The sequence below is a fragment of the Nerophis lumbriciformis genome, linkage group LG12 (genome assembly GCF_033978685.3).
Source record: "Nerophis lumbriciformis linkage group LG12, RoL_Nlum_v2.1, whole genome shotgun sequence".
Classification (NCBI taxonomy): Eukaryota; Metazoa; Chordata; class Actinopteri; order Syngnathiformes; family Syngnathidae; genus Nerophis; species Nerophis lumbriciformis.
Genome location: NC_084559.2, coordinates 34999118 through 35011287, shown reverse-complemented (window position 1 = coordinate 35011287; position 12170 = coordinate 34999118). Strand labels below are relative to the sequence as shown.

The window sequence follows — 12170 nt, the reverse complement described above, 5'->3', positions numbered from 1 at the left end:
AAAAACCCTATATTTCCCTAATCTCAGACTTTACATTGAGTTTTCACTTAACCTGCTTTCTGGAATACCCCCCAGAAAGTGTACTCCTGAATAATCTCGGGGACACATAATATAATTTAAGACATACAATGAAGGTGTCTACTTTACCTCAGTGTATTCCTCAGGGTATGTAAACTGGCCTGTGGTGCCTACAAGGATGTGTCTGATGGAGGTCGAGCTTAACTGCAGTCTGAAGAACAGCAGGAAGACAACAGACACCATCAGATCAAATATCAAAGATAAAAACTTTTACTCCATACACACTTTTCAACCAGTTTGCTCCAGTTTTTTTTGACAAAGTGCCAGGCGATGTGGTGTCCCTTTGGGTTTCTGGCCACCAACAAGATGAGCGTGGATAGGTCCTGAGTTCGTATCACCTGACCTTCCAGACCCAAGTCCAACAGTCTGCAATGCAAATACACACTTCAGTTATTGGTACACTTAATAAGGTCTTAGTGCATCGCTGGTTATTAAGTACGTGCTGTTATGCCCCCAGTCTAATGGTGTATATCAGGGGTAGGGAACCTATGGCTCTAGAGCCAGATGTGGCTCTTTTGATGACTGCATCTGGCTCTCAGATAAATCTTAGCTGACATTGCACACGATAAGTAATTAATAATTCAGCTGGTAATCACAGTGTTAAAAATAACGTTCAAAATATAAAACAATCTCATGCATTTTAATCCATCCATCTGTTTTCTACCGCACCTGTTCAAGAAGTTGCATTAATGGTAAGACGTATTTTATTTATTATTGGTTAGCTTCAGAATAACAATGTTATTAAAAACAATAAGAGACTTATTATACTCTAAAAATGTTGGTCTTACTTAAAAATGCACGCATCTAGTTGTATTCAGTGTTAAAAAATATTATATGGCTCTCACGGAAATACATTTAAAAATATTTGGCTTTCATGGCTCTCTCAGCCAAAAAGGTTCCCTACCCCTGGTGTATATGATGAGTTGTTAGTAAAAAAATAGCACTATCTTGTGGTCAAATGTACTCATTGCAAGTATCTACAAGATGTAACTAGTTACAGTACGTCAACGCATGGCAGCCATCTTAGTCATCTTTTCAATTAAAACGATGCAAAAGAATGGGTTACATATTGAAAATGAAATGTAACTTTCTTATTTCGTCATAAGATTTTCATATAGTTTGCTTTATCATCAACGTAAAACGTGTTATTAATACACAAACTTGTCTTTCCTGCGAAAGATTATTCTCAGTGTACCGTGTATTTTGCAACCAAATGCACCGGCACTCTTGCTGTCTTTACTATGCCGTCTATGCGACAATAAAATATCCTGACACTTTGTCCCTCGTATGTTCCCAGCAGGCACAAGACATTAAAATAACGTTGAGCACTTTGATCCTGACGTTGAGCAACTCAAGCCTAACGTTGGAACAACATGCTTTTTGACAATGCTTAATCAATGTACGGTTATGACGTTGATTTGACTGTTGAATTTTGGTCATTTCCCAACCAATATTCTACAACACAAAAACAACTTTGAACCAACATGCTTTTTGAGAACATTTATTCAATGTCAGGTTGTGACGTTGATTTGACCATTGAACATTGGTAATTTCCCGCCACAACGTGGATCCAATGCCATCTGAATTTACAAATACAACTATTTTGAAACGTTGTTGTCTCTCATGGACACACACCTGTTGTTGTTGACTTTGGACTGACTGGCAAGAACACCAAGGCCGCGAGACACGCGGCAGGCTTACACACACACATGTATCCACAAAAATATATGCCTCACACACATACCCCACCACCCATCCAACGCCCTTGACGCAAATCCCTTAGGGGTGATGGATGGCTGGGCAGCGCCTGAAGAGCTGCAGCCTTCCATCGTAGCCCCCACTCCCTCTCCTCTGTTGCAAGTCTCGAAATGTATGTTGTAATTTGTATATGTGCTTTGTTATGGAGGTTTTTTTTCCCACTCCAGACTGGGCTCCTAAGGGGGCCCAGTCTGGAGTGTTCTAGATTGTATTTTTTACTCATCCTCCCCCAGCGTTTATATTTTTCCAATATTTTACGGGGCGCCTTGTGGCGACCCATCAACGTTCCTAACCCTGTACACTGTTTGTTTGTCTAATCTTGAACGGGTTTGTGCTGAAAACTAAGTTTTGTTGTACTTGTGCAATGACAATAAAAACCCACCTACCTACCTAATCAATGTTGTATCAATGTTTTGTGCCTGCTGGGTTATGATCGCCGTAGGCTAATAGCTACTTTGCAAAGCTAATATCGATAAGCTAACGTCGCTAGTATTATGATCTTGGATAACAATAGCATTTATTGTTCATATTGTTGGGTTCACAAAACCCTCAGAAAACCCTTGAAACCTTCTTCACCGTGGCATTAGAGACTGTTTAGTTGAATCAAGACCTAGCTTCAAAAGCTAGTGCACATGTGTCAATTAATTTTATGTAGCCCAGGAGTATGGTGTCAGAAGAGTCCCAAAATTCTGCAATGCGCAATTCTGTTATGCTGCCTTAATCTTTTGCTGCTATTCTATATAAAATATCTCTCGTATTGTTGGTCTATATTAGATTGATTATATCGTCCTCTTTTTGTGCTCTAATGAGTGTTTAGTTATCCTTCCATTCCTCTTGTAATTCAGCTACTGTGTCTAACAATTTCCCTTCATTAAAGTTTGTCTAAGTCTAAGCCTAACAGGCAATTAGAGTGCATCGTTTGTTTCCACATGGTGGCAGCATTATCCATGTGAAAATATACAATTATTAGCCCAGGTTAGGTTGAAGATACACTGAACAAAAATATAAACGCAACACTTTTGTTTTTGCTCCCATTTTTCAAGAGTTGAACTCAAAGATCTAAAACTTTTACTATACACACAAAAGACCCTTTCCTCTCAAATATTGTTCACAAATCTGTCTAAATCTGTGTTAGTGAGCAACTTCTTCTTTGCCAAGATAGTTCATCCTATCTAACCGGTGTGGCAAATCAAGATGCTGATTAAACAGCATGATTATTGCACAGGTGTGCTTTAGGCTGCGCCCAATAAGAGGCCACTCTAAAATTTGCAGTTTTGCTCCATTGGGGATCTGGGGGGTCAGAAAAGCAGTCAGTATCTGGCATAACCACCATTTGCCTAACGCAGTGCAACACATCTCCTTCATCTGTGGAATGTTGGTCCACTCCTCTTCAATGACTGTGCCAAGTTGCTGGATATTGGCAGGAAATGGAACACACTGTCGTATACGCCGATCCACAGCATCCCAAACATGCTCAATGGGTGACATGTCCGGTGAGTATGCTGGCCATGCAAGAACTGGGATATTTTCAGCTTCCAGATATTGTGTACAGATCCTTACAACATGGGGCCGTGCATTGTCATGCTGCAACATGAGGTGATTTTCTCGGGTGAACGGCACAACAATGGGCCTCAGGGTCCTGTCACGGATATCTCTGTGCATTCAAAATGACATCAATACAATGCACTTGCGTTTGTTGTCCATAACATACACCTTTCCATACCATAACCCACCCCTCTATGGGCCACTCGATTCACAACGTTGATTTCAGCAAACCGCTCTCCCACACCACGCCGCACACGCTTTCTGCCATCTGCCCTGAACAGTGAAAAGCGGGATTCAACCGTGAAGAGAACACCTCTCTAACCTGTCAGACGCCATCGAATGTGAGCATTTGCCCACTCAAGTCGGTTATGACGACGAACTGCAGTGTAGGAAAAGACCCAGAAGAGGACGACGAGAATGCAGATAAACTTCCCTGAATCTGTTTCTTGCAGTTTGTGCAGAAATTATTTGGTTATGCAAACCAATTGTTGCAGCAGCTGTCCGGGTGGCTGGTCTCAGACGATCATGGAGGTGAACCTGCAAGATGTGGAGGTCCTGGGCTGATGTGGTTACACGTGGTCTGCCGCGGTTGTGAGGCCGGATGTCTGAAACGCCTTTGGACATGGCTTATGGTAGAGGCATGGACATTAAATTGACGGGCAACAGCTCTGGTGGACATCCCTGCAGTCCGCATGCTAACTGCACTCTCCCTCAAAACGTGCGACATCTGTGGCATTGTGCTTTGTGATAAAACTGCTTTATTGTCATCCGAAGGCACACCTGTGCAATAATCATGCTGTTTAATTAGCATCTTGATATGCCACACCTGTGAGGTGGGATAGATTATTTTGGCAAAGAAGAAGTTGCTCACTAACACAGATTTAGACAGAATTGTGAACAATATTTGAGAGGAATAGGTCTTTTGTGTATATAATACAGTAAAATTTTGAGATCTTTGAGTTCAACTCATGAAAAATGGGAGCAAAAACAAAAGTGTTGCGTTTATATTTTTGTTCAGTGTATAAAATACCCAATATGAGTCCTTATACTGCACTTAAATTTGATAAACCTCTCAGTGTGATACTGTGCAGTTATCTCAATAACAAAAATATTGTTGAATAGGTGTCAAAACTGATTATTTATTTTGTGTACTAGTGTGCCTAATTATAGCTAGTGTGTATCAACCAAAACATAAGAAGAACACAACTAGCTCGTATATGTTACCTTCGGGCTAAAAACTCTTCCAGTTTTATCTATACATATTTTATTTGTTCATAGCAACTAATTAAAATTACCAATGAGAATTAATCTGGATGTCAACAGTATTGGTACGTGCAATCCAATATCTAGCAGGAATAACAACACACTTGTCATTATCATGAAGTTCACTAACTAAAAAAGCAAGGTGGATTTGCTGAAACAGCTAGTCAAGCTGAAAGGAAGCGACGTTAACATGGATGTCTCTTGGCTCTAGGCGAAGGCGGTCACACTCCCATCCCTCTCCATACCTGCCCTGCTCGCCTCTTTGTCTTGTCTTGTCTTTTTTTAACTTTCTTGTATCCTGTTTTTGCACTGCTCTCCAAAATCTAAACAATGGTATTGATCAACTGGCTTCTCAACAAAATAGACAAGATTTCAGGTTCGGGGGCCGGGGGGACCTGCCTGTCCTGACGGAATGGTTGTTGCTGGACACAAGATGGACTCTTGGGAGAAGCGGACTGCTGCGTGCCTGGCAACCCTTTCAGTGGAGTACGTTGAAGATATCTACCTATTCGGAATCGTGATAACAGGACATCTGCTGATTGAAGTAAGCGTTGCCCAGGTGTATCGACAAATTTGAAGATGAATCCTAACCACAGTTCAAGGCACCCCAAAGCTGCCACAAATGATTGGGGGATGCAGGCAATCAGACTTTTGTGATTTTGGACTAAATCGCAAACTGGACAACATCTTGGAGACCCTGTCTGCTCTGCATGGTGAAGTTTGATAAATTTGAGCACCAGAAATAGACAATTAGAGTGAAAAGTTGAAATGTATTTTGTTGTCTTTAACACAAACATTCTAATCTGGATTGACTGCAAGCTACCTGGAGATATTATTGCTCCGACATTCCTCCGGAGGACAGTGCAGCAAAGACGCAACAAACTCCTTCCCTGTCAACAACACGAAGCCCCGAAAATACGCTTTTATTTTGGTGAACAACCTGTCCTCACGGCTACATCTTTTATCCCACTGTCATGTGTCTCGGTGAAAACGTTGACACACATGTCCTCTGGTCTAGTCGGCGATGGACCTTTTTTCCTAGGCTTTGAACACGGCGGCTTATAAAACAGTGCAGCTCAACGGCCATAATGTTTTGTGTTCAATAGTTTTCATTAGATACAAGCAGGGACACAGAAATTCTGTGTTATTTTTTGTGCTATAGTCATCTTTTGGACTGCAGGTGTTGCGGGTTGAAAATATACTTCCTGTTTTAATGCTTTGAGCCGAAAGTAAAACCGTCCATGGCGTTTCTGCTCGAAAGGATTCTTCATTCATCACTCCATGCAACGTCTGTAAGTTTTACAATTTAACTAAAACAATTCATACTTACTAAACCATCCCATGTGTAATGTCTGTAGGAGTGTTTTCATGCATTTTTCTACGTGCTTTCGTAATGTAATATAGCTAGCGGTGTTAGCATTAGCTAATACGCTAACATAACACATTTACGAGTGTCTGTGTCAGTATTATTAACTTACAAAGGCATTTTTTTGTATAGTGTCAGTTTAAAAAATTCCTCAGTAAATTCACGAAAACGTCACCGTGGACTTATTGAGTCTGTTTTGCTGATTGGAGAGCTAGAGTCCGCAGCTAGTTAAAGGTAAGTTAAAGTTAAAGTACCACTGATAGTCACACACACACTAGGTGTGGTGAAATTACTCTCTGCATTTGACCCATCCCGTTGTTCCACCCCCTGGAAGGTGAGGGGAGCAGTGAGTAGCAGCGGTGGCTGCGCTCAGGAATCATTTTGGTGATTTAACCCCCAATTCCAACCCTTGATGCTGAGTGCCAAGCAGGGAGGTAATGGGTCCCATTTTTATAGTCTTTGGTATGACTCGGCCGAGGTTTGAACTCACGACCTACCGATCTCAGGGCGGACACTCTAACCACAAGGTGGGTCCATGACGATGACTTCTGTTTTGTTTGATTACCCGTTTTACAGGCACCGTTTGGAAACAATTAAAGGGGAACATTATCACCAGACCTATGTACCGGTAAGCGTCAATATATACCTTGATGTTGCAGAAAAAAGATCATACATTTTTTTAACCGATTTCCGAACTCTAAATGGGTGAATTTTGGCGAAATAAACGCCTTTCTAATATTCGCTCTCGGAGCGATGACGTCACAATGTGACGTCGCATCGGGAAGCAATCCGCCATTTTCTCAAACACTGAGTCAAATCAGCTCTGTTATTTTCCGTTTTTTCGACTGTTTTCCGTACCTTGGAGACATCATGCCTCGTCGGTGTGTTGTCGGAGGGTGTAACAACACGAACAGGGACGGATTCAAGTTGCACCAGTGGCCCAAAGATGCGAAAGTGGCAAGAAATTGGACGTTTGTTCCGCACACTTTACCAACGAAAGCTATGCTACGACAGAGATGGCAAGAATGTGTGGATATCCTGCGACACTCAAAGCAGATGCATTTCCAACGATAAAGTCAAAGAAATCTGCCGCCAGACCCCCATTGAATCTGCCGGAGTGTGTGAGCAATTCAGGGACAAAGGACCTCGCTAGCACGGCAAGCAATGGCGGCAGTTTGTTCCCGCAGACGAGCGAGCTAAACCCCCTGGATGTCTTGGCTCACACCGTCCCGAAGATGATCAAGAGAAGAATATCGACCCTAGGTTCCCTGGCCTGCTGACATGAGGGTATGTCTCCAGAATATATTAATTGATGAAAACTGGGCTGTCTGCACTCTCAAAGTGCATGTTGTTGCCAAATGTATTTCATATGCTGTAAACCTAGTTCATAGTTGTTAGTTTCCTTTAATGCCAAACAAACACATACCAATCGTTGGTTAGAAGGCGATCACCGAATTCGTCCTCGCTTTCTCCCGTGTCGCTGGCTGTCGTGTCGTTTTCGTCGGTTTCGCTTGCATACGGTTCAAACCGATATGGCTCAATAGCTTCAGTTTCTTCTTCAATTTCGTTTTCGCTACCTACCTCCACACTACAACCATCCGTTTCAATACATTCGTAATCTGTTGAATCGCTTAAGCCGCTGAAATCCGAGTCTGAATCCGACCTAATGTCGCTATATCTTGCTGTTCTTTCCGCCATGTTTGTTTGTGTTGGCTTCACTATATGACGTCACAGGAAAATGGACGGGTGGTTAAAATCAGGCACTTTGAAGCTTTTTTTAGGGATATTGCGTGATGGGTAAAATTTTGAAAAAAACTTCGAAAAATATAAGCCACAGGAAAATGATTTTTAATGGTTTTAATAATTCTGAAATTGTGATAATGTTCCCCTTTAACAATTCCAGTCAAAATGGAAAAATATTTTCTTCTTCTGAAATTTAGTGGGTGTGGCTTAATATACCGGTGCACTCGATAGTCCGGAAAATAGGCTGAGTCAAAATGTTCAGATCAGTAAGTATGTTTTCTTAATGTGCTTGTTTTGTACTACTTATTGAGATTAATTAATCTTTTTCCAACATCTTCATTTCTTTCACACAGGAAGTGAACTGAATGTAAACATGTAAAAGTTATGGTGTGAATGTACTATGAGTAAAAGACAAGGTCTTCCTATTCCTTTTCAGACATGTTCAATGGTGCAAATGCAACCACATGATGTCTCTTAATGTAACCTGTCAAACATGTTTGAAACAAAACAAATCCTAACCACAAGTGGCTAAGGAGAGGACGTACCTGTATAACTTGCTTGTGTCTCTGCTGGAAGTCAAAGCGAACAGAATCTTGTTTTTCTGTGCTGCCGACTGCGAGATCTCGTACACGTGCAAGAGTGAGGCCCACCCGTGGTCGTCCTGAGCACCAATTGCATACACTGTATCGGTTACATCAGTGGGGAGTCTAGAGTTGACACAATTAAAGAAGGCAGGAGATTTATAGTAGAAATTCTCCATGATGAGGTATATAGACTGATAGATGGACACACTTGAGAGATCCATTGGACTGAAGCCAGTCTTCGAAACGCCGACGTGCCCCTTCCACACATGGAGGGTCGTCCAGATGGCACGCCAAGGACAGCACCTCTGACCTCAAACGCCGCGTCGACATGGAGCCCTCGTCGCTCCATGTCTGCTGGTCGATGACGCCGCGGAAAAAGTGGAGAATGTGCATCTACAGAGAGAACCAGATTTACTCACACATTTAAAACAGCCTCTTCATGTTCTGGGCTTCTTACCCTAAACTTGTGCAGCAGTTCCACATCACCCCGTTTCTCATTCACACGATAAAAAAATTCCAGGTAGCCGAGTCCTTGCAGAAGAGGTACTGTATGTGTCTCCACTTGTAGATAACCTATTATATCCAAGGCCTTATTAAGTGGAAGATAACCTGCCCTTTAAAACACAAACAAAAATATTATTTTTGGTCACCGATCAGTATTAACCACTTTCATGCCGACACCGTAGTCGATAAGCTTCTTCTTTTTTTCTATCTTCTTGTTATGAGACATTCATCTTCCGCTGTTGCCATTTCTAATATAAAGTAGTGTAAAGTTCTTACTTATATCTGTCAGTAAACTCGCCATGAAAGCGCTAAAACATACCGGTGTAGTGAGTTTACATTATTCACCCAAGGAACTTTAGTTATTAGAGAGTTCCGGTCCGACGGTTTTTCACGGGACACCCAGTAGAAGTATTAAGCACTAAGGAACACGTGTACAGAGCTAACAAAGGCAGAGAGGTGGAGAATTTTGTGAGCGGCGTGAAAGGGAAAAAGGAGTCATCAGATGTATGTATGTATGTATGTATGTATATATATATATATATATATATATATATATATATATATATATATAAACAAATGTATGTGACACATGTACAAATAAATATGATCCAAGTTCGCAATAGTAATTAAATTCAGGGGTGTCGTGGCAATTTCTAACTCTCAGAGGGGTCATGACAGATAAGATCTGAGAAGCCCAGATCCAAACAAACAACCACAAACTTGAGCAACTGTATATATAAAGTATATATTGTAGCCTTACGTGACCAGTTGAAATGCATTGTGGATCAAATGAGTCCGGTCTTTGTAGCTCAGAGCAGTGTGGTTTTCCCTCAGCAGCTTTGCGAGCGCCTCCCATCCGCCATCCTCATAATGAACCACATAGTAGCCCGTCATGTCCGCGTTCACCTTCACCCAGCTGACCTCCTCTCCTACGTAGACGCTGTCTGAGATGATACAAACACGAACCAAACAATGAAAAAAAACACACTACGGGGTACGGACATCGTGGTCTGCAACTCAAAACAAACCTTACTCTTGATTTTATTTGTATTTAATAATTGGTTTCTAGTCTGCGTAACAGTTTAGATCCTGGTCAAATGATATGAAAGCATGTGTTAATCACAAATATTATTATTTATTTAAACTTTGGGCTTAGGTCAGGATGATTACAAAAAATAACTACGAACCAAATATACTGCATTAAGAAGGGACTCAACAACTGACGAAAAATAAAAATAAGTACAATTACTTTATGTTGTGCTAAAATAAATAAACAAAATATTTCTACAGAGTTCAAGTGTTCATCATGGTGGTCAAGTCTAAGTGTTCTCCTGCAAATAGGTACTGTGGGACATAACAAGTTACAAGTTTGTAAACCAAGAAGATGGAAGTCAGCAATTTTCAATTCGTTTCAAAACTTTGCACAAGCGTTCTATCTTAATGTATACAATTTCTCACCAAAATGTACCATATTTTCCCGACTATAAGCCCCGGCTTATAAAACAGTGCGGCTAATTTATGGGCTTTTCTTCGCGAACGGCCATAATGTTTTGTATTCAACAAATATTTTTCATAAAAAAACAACACAGACATTGAAAAGGTGTGTTATAGTTTGTGCCATGGCGCCATTTTTTTGGACGAGTTCGCTTACCGCAGGTGCTGCTGGTTGAACGTCTACAGTATTTCCTTCTGCTTAATGCCTTGAACTGACAGTATAAGTGCCATTCCGTCTACTCGTCCTCCATAGCGTTTTTACTCCTACGGTTTCTTCATTCATCACTTAAAGCAACCTTTGTAAGTTTTACAATATAACTAAAACAACTCATACTTACTAAATAGTGGTGTTTTCATGCATATATGTACGTGCTGTCGTAATGTAATCAAGCTAGCTTCGCTGACATTAGCCAATATGCCAACACGTATACAAGTGTCTGTTAGTATTATTAACTTACGATGGCATACTTTTTGTATTGCATCAGTAAATTTCTCGGTAAATTCACCAAAACGACACCGTGGAGTTATAGAGACTGTTTAGTTGATCGGAGAGCTAGCTTCCGCAGCTAGTGGGTCCATGACGGTGACTTCTGTTTTGATCAGCCGTTTTACTGCCCTGTTATAGACACGGTTTGGAAACAATTAAGGTAAATATTTACTGAATCTTTCTGTGTAAATAACTAATTTCACAACTTTTATATCTGCACGTTTATATTTTATTTAGTAGGTATGCTGCGCTCTATAGTTCGGAAACTACAATAGTAATACTAAATATTTCTTGCTACAAGCAACTCAACAAAGAAGTAGTGATAGTGCTAATGACACAAGGTCCTGCTCACCTGTATGTGTTGTCATCAGGTGTTTATGGATGGTGCTGGAAGTATCAACCTTGTAAGTCAGAGGGATATGCCACAAATAACTGCAGAAGAGAAAACGAGAGATTAAAATAAACAGTAAACACAATTTAAAAGTTATCATCCGACCTTTACTGCATCCTTACCCGTGTTGCAATGTCGACCAGTTCGGGTCAGAAGGCAGCGCGGTCCTCAGGAACCGGACCTGTTTGAGAAACAGACGCGGCCCGACCCTTTTCACGATCACCAGAGGGACACCTTTCTGTAGAGTCCAAGTGTTCATCATGGTGGTCAAGTCTAAGTGTTCTCCTGCAAATAGGTACTGTGGGACATAACAAGTTACCAGTTTGTAAACCACGAAGATGGAAGTCAGCAAGTTTTACTCACTGAGTTTTTATGGGATTGCTCTCGGTTGTAACAGTGCTTCCCTGAGACAAAATCCTCCTCTGAGCATGTCTGAGAAAAGACATTCAATAAATACGAATGTACAATACAAATGAAGTACAGTGGAACCTCGATTTACGAACGCTTCCAATTGCGACCTTTTCGGTTAACCAACGTTTACATCGCGCCAAATATGCCTCTGTGTGCGGACCATGTCTCAGCGTACGAACGCTTCATTCATTTTCAATGCTTCTTTGAAGCCGCTGAGAGCTGCCGTTTTGATGACATCACTTCCTGTACACGCGAGCACGGCCATTTTGAAGAGGCGGTGCCCAACGTCACATCCTGTTTACATCCTGTACACACCGGCGCAGCCATTTCAAAGAGCTTCCACGGCGAGCGCCACTTCTGACTTGCTTATTTCCACAATTGTCGTACCTTGCACCGATCAGAGCTGCGTCAGCCTGTCTTAGAAATCACTTTGTGTGATCAGAAACGCTTTAAATGTTTCCAAACTCTTACTCTCTTGCTGTATAGCTTCGGGCTGATAGAAAACCGCTTTGAACTAGCGCTTTAGATAGTTAGCCTCCAGCTAGC

At 41.4% G+C, this 12170-nt stretch overlaps 1 protein-coding gene across 1 annotated transcript in view; it reads right to left on the bottom strand.

The window, feature by feature from the left end:
- The window catches only part of erap2 (endoplasmic reticulum aminopeptidase 2), a 43086-nt gene that overhangs the window by 7819 nt on the left and 23097 nt on the right, over positions 1 to 12170 (bottom strand). Inside the window, exons 12-20 of the mRNA XM_061986475.1 lie at positions 11577 to 11645; positions 11336 to 11511; positions 11175 to 11254; positions 9602 to 9785; positions 8795 to 8951; positions 8546 to 8730; positions 8299 to 8460; positions 304 to 444; positions 148 to 229 (exon numbers count right to left, since the gene is read on the bottom strand). Coding sequence (XP_061842459.1) covers positions 148 to 229; positions 304 to 444; positions 8299 to 8460; positions 8546 to 8730; positions 8795 to 8951; positions 9602 to 9785; positions 11175 to 11254; positions 11336 to 11511; positions 11577 to 11645 — 1236 coding nt within the window. The remainder of the gene's footprint in view (positions 1 to 147; positions 230 to 303; positions 445 to 8298; positions 8461 to 8545; positions 8731 to 8794; positions 8952 to 9601; positions 9786 to 11174; positions 11255 to 11335; positions 11512 to 11576; positions 11646 to 12170) is intronic.